The sequence below is a fragment of the Gouania willdenowi genome, chromosome 6, assembly GCF_900634775.1.
Source record: "Gouania willdenowi chromosome 6, fGouWil2.1, whole genome shotgun sequence".
NCBI lineage: Eukaryota > Metazoa > Chordata > Actinopteri > Blenniiformes > Gobiesocidae > Gouania > Gouania willdenowi.
The window spans coordinates 40444937-40463610 of record NC_041049.1 but is presented as its reverse complement, the minus strand read 5'-3'; the positions used below and the strand labels follow the sequence as shown (position 1 = coordinate 40463610).

The following is an 18674-nucleotide window of genomic DNA, read 5'->3' as shown; positions in this document are numbered from 1 at the left end:
AAGTTGAGTGTTTCCTTTAGAAATGTCCATTTTCTTACTTTTTATGCTTGTTTTTCAGAACAGAAAATGGAATCTACCAACCAAACTGTGGCCTTGATAAAGTCTTCATGTCCTGGGGTCATGACGGTGAGAACTTTCATCCCTAAACTGGAACGATTCCACTGTTTGAAGAACGTGTGCGTTTGTCTGAACCTCTGCCCTGTTTTTGCTCAGAGTATCTTTACAGAGTGATGAAGTTTAACAGCTGCTCCATCCCAAATACTTTAAATCCAATGAGTTGTAGCGGATGTGCAGCAATGGTGAGGGCCAGGAAATTTAAGGCAAAACAAGACAGTAGCAGTTAGCTTTTAAAGACAGATTCCAAACGTCTGTCAAAAAAGAACAACAAAAATACACATAAATTAATGCAAAAATGCAAAATGACGACATAAATATGCAAAAATTGCAGCAAAATACACAAACTGACAACAAAATTCTACAAAATGACTCAAAAAACAAAACGAACAAGAAAATATACAAAATAACAAAAAATGTAACACACTCAAACACACAAGGCGACTATGGAAATAACAGAAATAAAACATATATATATATATATATATATATATACTGTATATACTGTACATATGCAATATTTATGATTAAAAATCTGCAAAATGACATTACAAAGCTAAATATTTAAAATGCTAGTTATAGTTAATAATTTAAAAAAAACATCTACGAGAAGACAATTCTGTGTAAGTCGTAAAACTAGTAAAGCTTTTTATTAGTATGCATTTAAGTCCATCAGTACCACTAGTAACACAAAATTGTCTACGAGTAGATTTTGCTTTATTAGTAAGAGTTACTCACGCACTATTGCACTAACAACCTTTACTAGTAAAACATTTATTTACTCATACACAATATTTCACTAGTAGTACTCGTCCTAATGCAAATTAAGTAGGAGGGATTGGAACCAAGTCCACCTCTCCGATTTGTTGAAATGTTTTCAAAGCCAATGGCCAGCCTGAATTTATTTTCCCCGCCCTCTCATTAGCATATGATGTTAACTAGGGACACTTTACTGCTTCAATAGTAAAGTCTATCGTGCACTAGTAAACCTAAACTGAGCACTAGTAGAGATCACTGATGGTGGATATTGGGGTCAATTGTAGTTGTAATTCATAATAAATACAGTTGTGATGTTTGTAATTGAATTTAAAAAAAAAAAAAAGTACACCGCGTCGGGGAGATATTTGCTCCACACACACACTCACATCCACGCACACAGACCTCCCTTGAATTATAGTATAGATAGATGGGCAAGCTAACAGAACGCTAACACAAGAGGAAGGTTATGTTTTATGGGCTTATTTATTAAAGGCTTAGTAATTGTGATTAATTTAAACTTTAGTAATTGAGAACATAATTGTATTTGTTTTACACAGCTGAGCCTCTAATTACTGCCCTAACGTGTAAACCTGATCACTGACCGTGTTGGAAAAACAATGAGAGGAAAATACAACTTTCTCCAACTCTGTTCATTATTTCCACAGTAACTTTGATCTTTACACAAAAACTACAAACATGCCCGACATCGAGGAGCTGAAGCCATACTACCAGTCACTGATGGACAAGTACTGCCCTGGAGTCCTGCACTGGTGATGGGACCACAGTAGATCACAGTGACCTCTACTGTCCAATCAGAGTAGATCATAGTCACCTCTACTGTCCAATCAGAGTAGATCATAGTGACCTCTACTGTCCAATCAGAGTAGACCATAGTGACCTCTACTGTCCAATCAGAGTAGATCATAGTGACCTCTACTGTCCAATCAGAGTAGATCATTGTCACCTCTACTGTCCAATTCAAACACTTCTTTAAATGTTCACCAGCCACCAAATCAATTCTGCTGCTCAATAAATATTTGTCTGATTAAGATCAATCAGAGGAGTCACATTCTAGTGTTACTACAGCTTTATTATTTCAACATTTAAAAATAGATACAAAAGTAATTTTTTGTTTGCATTTACAAACTTTCTTCAGTGATTTTTTACAGTCGTAGTTTAAAGTTTATTCAGCCAGCGAGCAGAAGATGGGATTCCTGCTCAGATTCTCAAGTGAATCATATCAGTGACACAGCGCAGTAAAAAAGGATGAAAAAATACAACAACAAAAAAAAAAATCAAACAAACAGGATGTACAAAAACACAAAACATCTTTGATGTTTCTACATTTATAAAGGCAGGACAGGCTTCACTACATTCCAAGTTTTCACTTTTCCATCTCATCTTCTTTGTCCTGCTCATCACCATCCCTGTCCTCCTCCTCTTCCTCACCTTCCTGATTGGTGCAAACGTCCTGATCTTTCTCCACTTCTTCTTCCTTCTCCTGCTTTGCGTCAGACTTTTCATCACCTTGTTTTTCGGCCTCATCAATCAGATCTACAGCCGTGTGGTTTTTGTTACTAATCAGTCCCATGAGGAAACACCAGGTGGCGCTGCAGGCCAACATGGTCCAGATTATAGTGTGAGCAGGGATACCTTTGACCTGGGAGCGAGTCCAGCTCAACAGCTGGACGACTGTGTTGTTGGATGGATGACGAGGAGGAAGTTTGTCCTAAAAATACAAAGAAAAACAGATTCTGAATCCTGCTTTAAATGCACATCCTTGATTGTTGTAATGAAATAAATACCTTCAATCCGTACCGACTGAGCATGTTCTCTAGATAAGTGTGTCCCAGGTGCACCATGGGATAGAATTCTTCATCATAGACTCTCCTCCACCAACGAGCTTGATGAGAACTGCCCACGATTAAAGAGAGACAAAGAGATTTTATTTATTTCCTCCAACACGATGCAAACACATACATAACTCCAGAAATGTACAAAACCACAATAAAACACAAAACAACAAAACAGAAAAATATAAACAATGATAAAAAAAAATGCAACACAAACACCAAAGGCAAAAAAAACTTTGCCTCACAGCTTCATACCCCCCTCTCCTGCAATAATCATTATGACCAGTTCCAGTTCAGGGCCACCCACTCCATAACACTGAAACAGCCCTACTCAAAATCACCAACAATCTCCTCCTGGTTTTTGATTCTGGTCTCCTCTCCATCCTCATCCCGCTTGATTTGAGTAAAGCCTTTGATACCATTTCACACACCATCTTCCTCGACAGACTTCTCTCTATTGGCATCACACACACCACCCTCATCTGGTTTAAATCTTACCTTTCAGGCTGCACTCAGTACATTCAACTAAAATCATTTACATCCCACCCACTCTCAGTCACTACAGGTGTTCCCCAGCGCTTTGTCCTGGGGCCCCTGCTTTATATCATCTACTTAATCACTCTTGGCCATATTTTTCCATTAGCACCACATCAATTTCCACTGCTATAGGGATGACACCCAGCTCTACATCTCCACCAAGCCTGTTTATGTTCTCCTTCCTCCCTCACTCACTGCCTTACTGAAAAATCATGATTCACATCCAGCTTTCTGAAATCAAACAGTGATAAAACAGAAGTTTTATTAATCGGTACAAAGTTTCTCTATAACCATTGATGTTACACCTTAGTCTAGGAGCTCCAGGACGCAACATAAAAATGTAATCAAAATAAAACTCGGTCTCCAAAAACCACCGACAACGGGTTCCAAAAATTAACACAAATTTATTCCTGAACAAAAAAGGCCTGCCCAGCAGGTACAACATACAATAAACAAGAGTATGATAAGAATCGGACTACATAAGAAGGAAAATAAAGTGCACTAGATATATACAGGTGACAAGCTTAACAAAACAAATAATAATCACTTCACAAACAGATTGGGAGACAGAGTTTTTCCTACGGACAAAGGAGATGCTGCTGCTGTCAAGGTTGGTGAACCCCGACTGACAGTTGCGCTGGCTTTTTGAAAGTGGTGACATATTCCCCAGCCAATACGGGCTGCCCAACACTCCTCCTGGCAGCCAATCCTGGGAAGCATCATCAAGCTGTTCCATTTGGGAAGACATCTCACTCTGTCACAGAACACACCCCAGGCAGCAACAAACAACAAGAGCACAAACTAAATACTAAATAATACGGCGAGGGCCGTAACAATTGACAACAACTCTATCTCTCCCTCTCAACAGGTTAAGAGTCTGGGTGTCATCCTCGACAGTACTCTAACATCACATGCTCTGCATACTTTCACCTCCACAATATAAACCACCTCTGCTCATCTCTCACACCGCTGACATACAGTACTTGTTCACAGTCTGGTCACCTCCCATCTGGATTATTGTAATTCCCTCCTGTTTGGTCTCCCCAACAACACCCCTCATAAACTTCAACTCGTCCAGAACTCAGCAGCGATGATCATCACGAGGACACCCGTTACTCACCATATCACAACCATCCTACAGCAGCTCCACTGGTTACCCATAACACATTGCATACATTACAAAATACTAATACTCACTTTTAAGGCCATCTGGCTCCCCAATACCTCTCCAACCTCATCCACATTGTCACATCCTCTCGCTTACTCAGATCTTCCTCTTCTATCCACCTCAGTGTCCCCTCTGCACGCCTCATCACCATGGGGAGCAGAGCTTTCAATCGCTCTGCTCCCCAGCTCTGGAACTCACTCCCTCCTGACCTTTTTTTAAGAAACCACATACTGTATTTATCAAAGTGCCCAGTATGTTTTACGAAAAATCAACTTCCAGCTAAAATGCATTGAGGAGTGAGTCAGATAAACAAGGTCTGATGTGGTTTACTGATGCCTCGTGACTGGGCTTTATGTGCTATGCTAATGTAAGTGACATTAAATGGATTTTTTGATGAAAACATGATTACATTTTTTTTATTTTGGACATTTTTCGGATCGATACGATAATCCCGCAGTGAAAAATTGCAATATTACTGAATCCTTTTTGTGTTTGGCATTGATTAGGAGGAATTATTTTAACATTTTTATCCTTCTGAAGTATTTTTTTGATTTCTTAAAGTAATTTGACTACAAAGGAGAACATATTAGTTACCTTTATATGGAGCTAATGGTAAAGCCTCACTAAGATTCACTGCCAGTGATGTAAATATACGTAATTTCAAATCCAAACGCTTGCTGCCAATGACGTATATATACGTTGTCAGGGCCAAAATTGTTAGTTATGTTTATGAACATATTTACTCATAGACCTTATTCTTTTATAGCTTTAAGATGAGACTTTTCATTTCTGCTGTCTCATGTTTTCTGCTCTCTTCTCGAGGTCAGCTTCCCAAAACACATTTTATCTCTCAGACACGGAGGCATCACACAGTCACATGCTTACACACACTCACATAGTCACACATACACACCTCCACTCCCATGACAACCAGCAGATACCAGAACTGGTTGTTTTGACCCAAAGAAGAAACTGTCTCTTTTCTTTCTCTCCTATCACCTCCACCCTGTACTCTTTATCGCCTGGGGGGAGGAGGGAGGGGGACGGAGGGGGAATATACGTGTTGAGTTAGAACTGTGTATCACTCTGCCTTCGAACGTCCGGCCGGACGGTCACTAATTTTTGTTCCACTTTGTACCCTTTTTTACTTAGTTTTATAATAAACCTTTTTATAAAATCATCAATGCCACACCTGGACTCCATCACTCAACCAGAGCAATAAATCATGTCTCCAAATGAGGTCAACCGCAAATTTGCCGTAACAACGTCAACTGCGTTTTTCAATGGGAGTTGCTAGGAGACAGTGTGACGGAGCTCTGCCATTAATATCAGCCTTGTACTATGATGTAGTGACCAATTGGTGCCATGTAGGTGGCAGCAGCACACCGTTGGATGAGAGACTAGCCATGATTATCACAATCGCTGGGGAGGGAGAAGCCAGGGACGAGGCAGAAAATGGAACTACAGGGGAAGATTGTGAGGCTATCAGCAGCTCACACTCAACCAAAGCATGTGTGGAACTAAGTGGACTATTGAGAGTGTTGTGATCGTGAGAGAAAACAAACCGGGGCAAGCGGTGAGATTCAGCACGCGACGAGATAACTCGTCATTTGCATTTTTTCACAGAGATTACTAGAAAACTCCCTGGCGGAGGTCCCTCATCAATATCTAAGCTGTAATGTGATGTAGTGACCAACTGGTACCCTGAAGGTGGCAGCAGTACACCTTTAGATGAGACATTAGCCACTGCTGCTACCATTAGCTGGGGGGAGAAGCAGGAAGGAGTGAGATTATGGGGCTATGAAGTGATATTGTGACGAATCCAGCAGCTCACAGCACCACATATTAACACAGAACATGTGTGTACCTGAGTGGATTATTGATAATGTTGTTGTCGTGAGATAAAACTATCAACTAACCGAGCCAAAACAGTCATCGCTGCGTGTCGAGAGGAAGAGGAAGTTACATCTGTGTGATCGACAGGGAGTGGGTGGGCCTCAACTGTGAGCCAGATAGCAAAATAATAGGTGACTTGCTGGTGGTAAGAGCGCACATTTGGATGCAGAGCTCAGATGGAGAGGAAAGGAGTTTACGAGACAGAAAATGGCACGACGAGAGATGATGTCAATGTTCCCACCAGCGCCCAGCTAGGCACGCCCGACCAGAGCATGTGTGGAACTTTAGTCAACTATTGGATATTGTGGTGATGGTGAGATAAAACAATAAAAAAAAAAAAGGGGCAAGCAGTGACACTCGGCATGTCCGGGAGGAAAAGGAAATTGCGTGTGTGCAGAATGATGGGAGAGAAACTTGGAGGAACGCCAAAACACAGTAAGAAATCCATTCAATTCTGACCCAGATAGCAAAATAATAATAGTTTTGCCATCAAAATCCCTGTCTCAGTGGGTTTTTTTTTTGTTTTATAAAAAGAAACAATGTTCAGATGTTAGAATTATAATTAAAGCAAAAAAAAATTGCTTTAAAGTCACTGACGGTTTTTTAGAAAAAGGCTGTTTTCTCAGCTTTTTGCTCTGACACTGAAGATTTGTGTAAAACTTGCTCTATTCAACGGCTGATTACGGGAGGACGAAAAAAGCCAGAAACAAAATTCTGATGAAAGCAGAGGCATCAATCTTTCAGAATCTGTTTTCAGATCTCAGATAATCATAGTACAAAGTATTCTGTGGGTCTTTAAAAATCAGTCAAAATGCTAAAAAAATGGCTGGCACTGAGGGGGGTAGAAATTCTGAAAAAGTCTGGCACTGAATGAGTTAAAATCATCACCCTAAATGGAAAAGAAGGAGGAGGATACTTCTGTGCTGTTTAAACGCTTAATAATTCTTTGGTGTCTGTAATGCTGACATGCTGACTAGTAAATAGTAGGGATGTAACGATTCACTCAACTCCCGATACGATTCGATTCACGATACGATTTTCTCACGATTTATTTTACAAAATGGGAATGTTGACAAATGACTGAAAAATATTCCTTTATTTTTTGGGGGAAAATACTATACTATTTTCCTTTTATTTTTCATTGTCAAAAGAATCCCTTGATAAACTATTCAAAATGATGCAATTTAACTAAAAATAAATCTTGAATGAAATAAATAAAGGAATGATACAAATGAAGAAGCCTATTAATTTAAATTCTGGTTCTATAATAAACAATTCAAAACTGCGTAATAGTTCTTTTTCTTTTTAAAAGTGCAACTGAAAATGTATTTTGTGCCTTAACAATTGGAAAACAGTCATTTTTACTGTATTTACGTCAGATATTTGTTTAGACCAGCAGAGGGCGCTAGTAACCCAGTGGTCGGTTGGCATGCAGTTATTCCACCAGTGAAGAAGAGAAGCTATGCTAGCAGACAGAGTTAATAGAAAAACCTGACTTTTACAGATATTCACGTAATATTACAGATATTCTTTCGGTGCTAAAGGAGTAAAGAATCATTTATGAGCATGTTTAACAGTAAATGGCAGCCAGAAAGAAAATAGTAGCAGATTCCGCCCGTCACGTCCGCTTCTGGAAGGATTATTATATAGCTGGTTATTATATCTGCTGGTTAAAAAAAGTACTGCGATTCAATTTTCAGAGCATCGATGTGAACCGTGGTACCTATGAATCGATTTTTAGCTGCCTTACGATTAATCGTTACATCCCTAGTAAATAGTGTGATTTGGCAGAGAAAAAACCTTTGAATGTTCTGTGTATGGACCACAGACATATGACGCAGACACTGCGCCGCAAGGGTTAAAATGCAAACTACAGACGGTTCTACGATTTCCGTGATTTAGGAGATCATCGTCATGTTGTAATCCTTAGCGATCTAATACCATCAGATCGCACACCCTTAACTTGAAGGAAGACCAAAATAGGCTGGCCCAGTCTCAGTGTTGTTTTTGTAGTTTTATAGAAGGAAACCAATGTTGAGGTGTCACTAAAGCAAAAAATAAAATTGTTTAATGTCACTGACAGGATTTTTCAGAAAAAAGCTGTTTTCTCAAGCTTTTGCTCAGAAACTGGCATTTTGTATGAAGCCTATACAAAATGCCTATATTCAACTGCTGATTATAGAAGAACAAAACAAGCTAAAAACAAAACTTTTTTAGTGAAAGTAGAGAGTCTATTCTCTCAAAATCAGTTAGATTGTCATAGTACAACATATTCTGTAGGTCTTTAAAAATCAGTCAAAATGCTCTAAAAAATGGCTGGCAGTGAGGGGGGTACAGTAACTTTTCTGAAAATGACTGGCAGTGAATGAGTTCAAGTCTGGTAACGCCACTGCTGTTCAAACGCTGGCACAATGACTCCTTGTTTTAAAGGTGATGATATACAACCTAAACTAAAGTTATTTTAACAGATTTTACAAAGAGACAAAGTCTCGAGGAAGGTTCCAATTCCAATAGAACCCAAAGAGGAAAGTGAATGTTACTCTAAGTTTCTCACCCATCAGGCTTCCGTTCAGTGAACCAGTATCTGTAGCGGTGAGCCCTAACGTAGGTCGGAGGCTGCTGGTGAAACGGATACTGAGACACGTCCGTCTGAATCAACTCTATCACTGCAGAGAATATTCACAGTTAAATAAAGCAGCTTTACTAAACGCATGCTGTTACAGTAGCGCTCAGGGTTGGGGTCAATTACATTTTTAAATTGCAATTATGAGTATGGTGATCAGCATCGCTTCAATTTACAAAACCTGGCCCAGGAGAAAGTATAAAAAAAAAAAAAAAGGATGGCAACATGAATCATTCTGTAAATTACACCAAGTTGTAGACATCTCAGCCTCCACAAATACAATGACACTCCACAATATTTGTCACATGATGGCAGTCATTTTCCATCTCAAATTGTTGAAAGAAAGAACATTAAAACTGGTCTGCATTTTCCCCCTGAACTAAAATGAGTTTGGCACTCACAGTAACTTACAGATACGTCATTGTAATTAATTATCAATAATTTGATTAGAAATATAATTGACCCAAACCCTGGTATATGTAAATGTATAAGCTGGAGGCGGCTCACCGTCTGCTTTTCCCTGCAGTAGCCTGTAAACCAAGCTGGTAAACCACGGAGCCTGAGTGTGAGCACCCAGAGCAGCGAACCACATCTGCCAGTCAAGGCGAGGCTGGTGGGGCGTGACCACGGCTGGTGGGGCGCTCACGTTCCCTGGTTTGTACATGAACTCGATCTCCTGGAAAGGAATAACATAACATTCTGTTTGAAACAAAAACAAAGCTTAAAATAAACTGATTTCTGCTCAAGTTTCTCACCTTCCACGTGACGCCATCGTAGCTTCCCTCCAAGACGACCTCGGGTCGCCCCCCTACCCCCGTCATCCTCCTGAAGAGGCCATACGAGTTGACCAACTGGAGGCGATCCACCAAGTCATATGCCTGGCGCACGGCGGGCCACAGACGGACATGAGAGTCGTGCTCCACGTACGACAGCGGCACCTGAAGGAAGAGGTGACGCACAAGTGAAGTCCAGCTTTAAGGACTTCTGCAGAGGTCACCATATTTTACCAGCACTCACCAGGCTGATTGTGAACATAAAGGCCGCCGCCACCGCAAACACACTCCACTGGAACATTCCCCAAAACCTTGTCAGAAAACCAGAAACACATGCACACCTGCGGGCACACAGACACACACAAGTTTAAAAAGTAACTAAAGCCAAAACCCTGCGATTGGCTGGGAATATTTGTTTGTGACGTTACTGTTAGCCCCACCCCTTCTATAAAAACTATCCCCTTTGGATGAAATCTGCAATCTGTGAGAGTAGCTATAGTGAGTATTGAAGCTAGTTGGCATAGCATAGATTGTTCTTTGGATATTTTATAGAACTAGTACAGTGCCCGTCGGAAGTATGCATTCATATAGTGGGCGCTTAAGGAGAGTTGTCAATTACGGACATAATAATAACTACTCCGTAGCATTGTTAAGGGGTATATTTGCAGGTGCAAAGTAAAATAACGTGTGCAATTTCCCTGGTTTAATTCTATGAGACATGCGCATGATGAATGTGTTGGGTTTTTTTAACTCATTTTTATATTTTTTGTTTTAATTATTGTTTGTTGTTGCCATTGTAGTGTTATTCTGGAGTCATTTTGTGTAATTTTTTTTTGATGTAGTTTTGTGCATTTCTGTTGTCATTTTAGTGTATTTTTTGTATAAATATTTAGTTTTGTGTATATTGAGTCATTTTCATATTTTTGTTGTTTGGTGTATTTTTCTGTAATATATGTTTTTTGGAGTCATCTCGTGTGTATATTTTTGTGCATTTCTGTTGTCGTTTTTTGTACTGTATAAATATTGTTTAGTTTTTTGTTTTATGTCATTTGTGCATTTTTTTTATATATTTATTGTTTTTTGTTGCATTTGTAGTGTGATTCTGAAATCATTTTGTATCTTTTTTTAGTGTAGTTTTTTGCATTTCTGTTATGTTTTGTGTATTTTTTGTTTAAATATTTAGTTTTGTGTATTGAGTCATTTTCATATTTTTGTTGTTTGGTGTGTGTTTTGGGGGAATCCATTCTAAATTCATGCCACCAGTCCATCCACGTGTACCTGCCTAACTTTCACTAAACTTCTCTATTTTCACAAGTTAGATGTAGTGGCAGGTGTGTCGTGAGAGAAGCTGCAGTAATCAGGTGACCTTCACTATGTAGCGACATGTAAACACTTAGATCTGACTCAGAGTGTAACACTACACTCACTACCACCCTATGGACGGGTGTCGTGACACAGACTGTAACCGGACTAAACGGTGGTTCGTTATTCACTCAACACTCACATACCTGCACGCATGTCACGTAGACGGTGATCGATAGTGAAGCCCACCTGATCGATGTGTGTGTGTGTGTGTGTGTGTGTGTGTGAGAGAGACTCTAATCTCCTCCGTTGGTTCTCACACACATGCACAAAATGTGCAGCTTTCAACACAGCAGCCATTGCCGTCAAAAACTTCCGGGTGAACTCTGTCCGGTCTAAATAGCGAAAGGTCAAACTAACATGAAAATAAACGTTTTGAAACATTATCACCAAATAAGGAACAGTAAAAAGTATGTTTCCTCAAAAGAGAAGTCCACGGGAGCGCACTACCACGTTACGGACATGTGTCGTGACACAGACTGTAACCGGACTAAATGGTGGTCCGTTATACAACTTCCGGGTGAGGTCCGTCCAGTGTAAATAGCGAACGGTCTAACTAAGATGAAAATAAACGTTTCGAAATGTCATCACCAAATGAAGAACAGTAAAAAAAAAGTATTTTTCCTCAAAAGAGAAAAGAGAAGTCCACGGGAGCTCACGCACGCACCGGAAGTGAGCTGTGCTGTGAAATAAATATAGATGGTGTGCTATCGCCCCCTCACACCCTGAGGTCAAAAGTTGAATAGGTTTCATTTCGGGCCGTCCAGAAGTGAAATAAAATTAAAATAAACATTTTGAAATGACCAAATTACTCCAAAATAACAGATACACACACACACTCGGGGTATTTGGATTTGGTATATGTATCAGGTCGAACTGGCAGCGCGTCTGGGAGATATTTGCTCCACACACACACACAGACCTCCCTTGAATTATAGTATAGATACAGTGGGCGTGTCTTATCTGCTCCATTAGCACCGCCCACAATCAAGGCAATTTTTTGAATTTCCAGCATCAACTAAAATGTGTATTCCAATGTCTCCATTTAACACTGTGATTATTGAACAATCACACACATTTTATTTACCATGTATTTGGTAACAAGTTTATTTGTTTTGGAAACATTTCAACGATTTCATCGATTAGGGAAAGAAAAAACCCCATTAAAGATTAAAAATTGTTCCAAAATAAAAAATAAAAAAAACATAAAGATGGATTTGGAATATAGAGCAATTAATGTAATCTAAATACACAGTTTTAAGTAAAACTGTATCAAAAAATGAGTTTTCATGGGAGCCAAAAACCCTGACAACATCCCCTGGGTGTGATTCATATAAATATAAAAGTGTTGGCCCAGCTCTCAACAGGTTTTATTCAATTCATGACAATCACTTCAAACATGAAATAAGTGCAGCAAACGCATTTAGCTAAAATAAAACCAGTTATAGTCATCGTCCAAACACTTCTCAAAAGTCACTTTTGATCAAAGTAAATGTCCCGCCCACTTCTTAAAACAAACTGACACCCTTGGACAGTCTCACCTGAAGATGGAGGTGATCATCTCCCAGGTCAGAGACAAAACTCCCATCCAGATACATGGGATAGTGATGGCCTTAAGGAACTGGTTAAACTGGTGGAACGTAAATGCTGCAACAACAAAAAAAGCAGAAATTTCAACCTCCAGCTTAAAAAAACAACAAATTTTGATCCTTATCCATGAACTCAAAAACATCACACACACCTGTGCGAGACGAGAAGCCGTTCTTATGCGGGTCAAACTGAAGATCGAAAAGGACGATTGTTCCAAAGATGATGAGAGACCAGACCACGAGCTCCAGCAGGTAACAGATCCAGGACCAGCGCTCTGAAGAACCAGCTGAGACACCTCCACGATAGGGGTGGGCGATACAGAAAAAAAATCATATCACGATTTTTTCTTTGTAAAATCACAATCACAATTTTATCATGTTTTTTTCATTCAGATCATCTAGAATATTTTAAATTTATTTACCAATAAAACAAACTAAATCACCAACTTAAAATCATCACCCTAAATGCAAAAAGGTGATAAAAGATCATTTAAGTGAGGGTACTTTTCAAACATTTAAAAAAATGTATATAAGTAATTTATCAAACTGGTTCCAAGTATAATTGACAACAAACAAAAATGCTGACATGTATTTGTTTAACCAAAGTGGTGTAGCATTAACAGGTCAGCATATCAGTCTAGTGATTTTCATTTGTTATTGAGGTATACACACACACGTTAAAAAAATACTTTAAAAATAGTTTGGAACCCCTCATTTCCGTTAGTTTGGAAAATCATATCCTTTACAAAATAAAACATCATTGCTTTGGTTACATTAGGCCTGGGTGATATTAACCATTATTCATATCTCTATATTTTTCCTAAAATGGCAATAGGGACTTAAACTTCATTTATTTTCAAAAATTTCAAGAGCGTTTTAACAGGAAAAACAATAACATGTCGGAGAAAAAATGCCACAAAGACCCTTTTATTAATCACTAGCAACACAATATCAACATTTTGTGTCACTTTTGACTTTTTCCTTCATTAAGGCTGAAATGTGATTAAATTCTGTAGTGTTGCTGAACCACATTCAGGATGTTGTCCCTTTAAGAAAATTTGGCAGATCATCGTCATGTTTTGATGCTGAAATCTAATATTTTCAGAACGCACACCCTTACTCCACAATAAACAAACAAAAACAATAGAGCTTAGTGCTACAGAAACATGAGGAACCAGCTGAGATACCTCCACGATAAAACAAACAAAGAAACAAAGAAAAAAATCCCATCTTTGGTACAGAATGGTTTGCTTCACCTTCCTTTCTCTCCCTGTTGTCGTCCCTCTTGCGCAGCCAGAAGTTAACGTGCTGATTGTCCAGCAGAGACAGACACAGAGTCAGTGTGAGCAGGTTGAAGAAGTTGTAGTTTCCAGACAGAATGATGAGCGTCTGAAGCAGAACCTGCAGAAAATCACACCAATCATGATTCATCACTTAAGTGTTTAAAATGCAGGTTTCCGTTAAAAAAATCGTCGACTCACTTGTAGATAAAAAGCTCGCAGTTCTGAGTCGGCGCAGCGGGCTGAAGAAGAGGAAAGGAGCTGCGATCTCGATCACAAAGGTTGCCACCACGCTGAGCTTGTGCCACCACACGGGGAGCTGGTGAGCAAACCAGGCCAGTGGCGTCGGGATGCACTGGGTCTCGTAGTGATAGGTCAGTGCTAGGGGAGGAACGTACATTAATTGTACGTAATTGCGTAATTTATAATCAATTAAAATTATTATAATTTTAAAAATCTGTTTCTGTTGCAATTGTAATTAAGTTCAGATAATTGACTTTGTAATTGCCATGAAAATTCTATAAAAATTGTAACTTATAATTTAAAGCTCAACTGGGGAACCATGTTACAGTTCTACACATGTATTTAACAATTACTAAAACATGTTTCATATCAAGCGTTCCCACATTTTACCATTTAAACATTTTTTTAATCAAGGACTAGGCCTACACAAAAAGGCTCAGATGACCACACCAAAAATATTAAAGCCTATATTTTCATTGATTAGGAAGCCTAACAATGTAACCAAGAGATAGAAATTAAATTAGATGGGATTTGTTTTTAGTGTATTTTGCAGCTGATTTAGGACCCATTATCATAACGGATGCTAACTGAAAGCTAACACAAGGGGAAGGTTACGTTTTTTTGGGCTATTTATAAAAAGGCTCAGTAATTGCCATTAATTGTAATTCAAACTATAGTAATTGAGAATGTAATTGGCTTCAAGGGGGATAATAATAGTTGTAATTGGGGAAAATGCCAGTCAACGTAATTGTAGCTGAGTTGCATTTGAACATAACATAACATAATTGAAGACGTAATTGTAATTTGAAAATGTAATTGATCCCAACCCTGGAAGAAACCACTCCATGCTTTAAATGACAGTATAGAAGGTTTTAAAACAGTAAAGTTTGTTGAATTTGGCTCTTTTTAGTGTTAAATCCCTGCCCTGAGGCTTCATAGTTTGGGTTTGTTGTGCAGGGAGATTAATCTGCGCTGCTGATTATTAAACATATTTTCTTTACCCTTGCACATGTGTTAGTTCTTAGTTCTCATCAATCAGCTGGATGTTAAGGTAAACACATGATACAACAGCACACTCAGCGCAGTGCAGTTACTAAAGAGCATCACAGACTAACCATTAAGTCCTACGTTTGTCGTCCATTAAAATCCAATGACTGCACAGCGTTCCACGTCATACACTCAAAGTCACAAGCTCATTTCTTCATTAAAATCATTTTAAAAAGGTTCCAACTAATGTATTTATTTACTATGGAGACACTGGGGGAAATATAATGCACCAGTTTATTGTTGTTCTTAATGATCAGTGTGTTTAAAGTCCTTATGTTGACATCTGGACTGTTACTAGTTATAGTTCCTTAACTTAAATGAAGTAAACTGAGTAGACCTTGTTAAACTACTTCACTCCTCAATGCATTTCAGTTTGAAGTTGATTGCACCTTATTTTCGTAAAACATACTGGGCACTTTTATAGCAAAAGTTAAAAGTTTGAAAAATGTAATTTGACAGTTTGATCAACTGTGTTATACTGGATATGTACAGTAATACATGTATTCTTGGTTATAGTTTTATATGTATACTCGTCACAAATAGATTTCTTTATATTTTGTAGTTACCAGAAAAGACAATTCTGCATAAATTGGTCATAAAATGTGTTCAGATTTTTGTCTATTGTTGTGACTTTATCTGCTTTATGTAATGCTGCACAACAGTTTTTATTTAACTCAACACACACACACACGCACACGCACACGCACACACACACCTGTGAGGCCCCACCACGTGGGACAGCGTGACGTAAGCTTCACCGCTCCAGATACGAACATCAGCCTGAACAGCAGCCATCGAACCAACCAGAAGGTCATACTGTCGTGTTCTCTGATGCCACGTGACCCCCGGACGAGGGTGAGGGGGGCGACCAGCACAGTGAGGAAGCCCGTCTCCAGGAGCAGGCTGTCCCTGAGCAGGAGAACATCACACAAACTCAAATCATCTCCAGTCAAATTAAATAAAAAATCCATCTCGCCATCAGGAACTCACCACTGGAAGTAGAGGAACACCTGGCCCACCTGTGACACACACACGCACACGTTTAAAGAACAACGACGGCCACAGTAACGGACTCAGAGACCAGAGACTCCCTGTACAATGGACAGTACGAGAACCCGAGGCACAGGAACACTAGGCTGTCCCTGAGAGCCTCCACCAGCAGGGCGGCCAAGCTCAGCAGCGCCCCCAGCAGGCAAAGCAACTCCATGGAGGCCTGGGTGTCCAGGCTGAGGTGCGGCCCCAGCCACAACAGCGTAGGCGAGGACCGGAGCTGCTCTGTGAGAGACCGCCCGCCGTAACGCAGCTGGAGACGAGACGGGAGCAGCCCCTCATTACCATAGAGACCTGAGCACATGGAGAACTCCACCGTCACCAAGGAAACCATCCATACTGTACTACATGTATTGTAGCACTGACCAATGACCTAACATGAAGACTTTTTCTTAATTAATTCTGGGGAGAAATAACAATTTTTTATATCACCATATACCCCAAAATAACTAGAAAATACACAAAACACCAAAAATACACAAATTCACCCAAAAAACACAACTACAAATATACCCAAAAGTAACTGGAAAAATACAAAACAACACCAAAAACATACAGACAACACTAAAAACACAAATGACCCCAGAAACAGAAAACAACAACAATATACAAAATGTGGCAACAAGAAAATTACACAAAATGACTCCAAACATTTTTAATACATTTAAAAAAAATTAATTCTGGTGATAAAATTGTTTTGATTATCACAAAAATAAAATTTCAATATATCAAAATGAATTTTTTCCCAATCCCTATGAATTACATCTTTTTTTGGTTCTTTAAAGTTTCATTTGTATTTATAACATCAGTGTTATACAGTAATAAACTATAAAATACAGTCCAATAAGTGTCTGTGCACAAAATGACTCGAGAAAAAAGTGGAAAACACAGACAAATTAATACAATTCAGACAAACGTACACTTAAAAACACCCCCCCAAAAAAACAGCGACTACAAAACGACACAGAAAATACACAGACCAACACTAAAAATATATATAAATGACTCCAAAAACATGAAAACACAAAAAAATACACAAAAATCACAAGAAATATCCACAAAAGCATTAAAAAAGACATACATTTAGTCTAAAAACACACAAGACAACAAATATCCACAACTGAATAATACAGAAAATGAAAGCAAAAATACACAATATTACTCTAACACAGCCACAACAAATACTGTATACTCAGAAGTAACTGGAAATTAACAAAACACCAAAAATACAAAAAACAATACAAAAATTACTTCAAAAACACAAAATGACAACAAATACTGAAAATTACAAAAACACACAAGACGTTTACAAACAACAACAATAATAATTACAAAACACCACAGAAAATACCCAAACACCTCAAGAAACAAAATGAGAACAAAAATACACAAAAGTAAAAATACGCAAAACAAAAACACAAAATGAATACAAAACCACAACAAAAAAACACAATTATTCCAATTAATCATACAAAAGGAAGTCACAAAAAAATGCACAAAGGGAAAATACAAATACACACATTCACTCTAACAACACACAAAATGACTACAAAATTACAAAACATCATAAATATTACGTCCTTGGTGGAGGTAATAACTCCTGAAAGAAAATGACAAAAATTCCTAAAATGACTTCAAAAACAGAAAAAGATATAAACACACAAAATAAATACACACAACATACCAGAAATATACACAAATAAAAAAATAAACAAAGAAAATACACAAATTCAGAAACAAACTTACAACAAAAATACACAAAATTACTCTAAAAACACACGAAACAACAAAAAAAACAAATGAATCCATCCCCACCCAAAAATTAATAAAATAAATAAATAAAATAAAATCACAGAAAAATGCAACAACAAAAAAAAGGACGATACACAAATGTACTGCTAAAACACACAAGACGGGTACAAATATGTACTTAAATGGTTGTTTGTCGATTATTGTGTGAACATGGATGCAGGTACGGCAGACTTTTCGTGGCTGAAACTTTGAAAGTGGCGCAGGTGAGCTAACACTGAGCTAACAGGCTAACAGCTAGCTCACCTGGTATCTGCACGTACAGCGACACAAAGGCGACCATGTAGATGGCTGCCATGCACCAGAGGAAGAGCCGCCGCGGTTTACTGACCTCCATCATATCTGTCTTAAGTCCATTAGCGGGAGGACACAGTTTAACCCGTCCGTCCACCGCACACGGACACGTAGCAGACTGACGTTCACCTCAGTCACCGCTGGGGGTCGCTTGTCAGTGCCCAATCCTCCTCCTCCTCCTCCTCCTCCTCCTCCTCCTCCTCCTCCTCCTCCTCCTCCTCCTCCTCCTCCTCCTCCGCCTCCTCCTCCTCCGCTTCTTCTTCTTCTCTTCGTCTTC

The 18674-nt window shown here is 38.9% G+C and overlaps 1 protein-coding gene across 1 annotated transcript; it reads right to left on the bottom strand.

Moving 5' to 3' along the window:
- Positions 1–2117: 2117 nt before the first annotated feature.
- On the bottom strand, positions 2118–18458 carry LOC114465349 (lipase maturation factor 2-like). The gene is made up of 14 exons (XM_028450311.1): positions 18350–18458; positions 16326–16588; positions 16235–16263; positions 15960–16153; positions 14167–14335; positions 13931–14085; positions 12827–12961; positions 12627–12732; positions 9968–10064; positions 9706–9888; positions 9458–9626; positions 8882–8993; positions 2679–2787; positions 2118–2602 (listed from the first exon to the last, which is right to left on the bottom strand). Exons 1-14 carry the CDS (start codon positions 18441–18443, stop codon positions 2258–2260), a joined length of 2160 nt encoding a protein of 719 aa, XP_028306112.1. The 5' UTR covers positions 18444–18458; the 3' UTR covers positions 2118–2257.
- Positions 18459–18674: the final 216 nt, after the last annotated feature.

What these genes read in the sequence shown, in the direction of transcription:
- LOC114465349 (XM_028450311.1), bottom strand. Translation starts at nt 18,443, where the DNA reads ATGATGGAGGTCAGTAAACCGCGGCGGCTCTTCCTCTGGTGCATGGCA. An exon ending in CGGCTTCTCGTCTCGCACAG is followed by an intron (nt 12,733 to 12,826) that starts GTGTGTGTGATG and finishes TTGTTGTTGCAG; the next exon opens with CATTTACGTTCCACCAGTTT. An exon ending in ACTGCAGGGAAAAGCAGACG is followed by an intron (nt 8,994 to 9,457) that starts GTGAGCCGCCTC and finishes TATTCTCTGCAG; the next exon opens with TGATAGAGTTGATTCAGACG.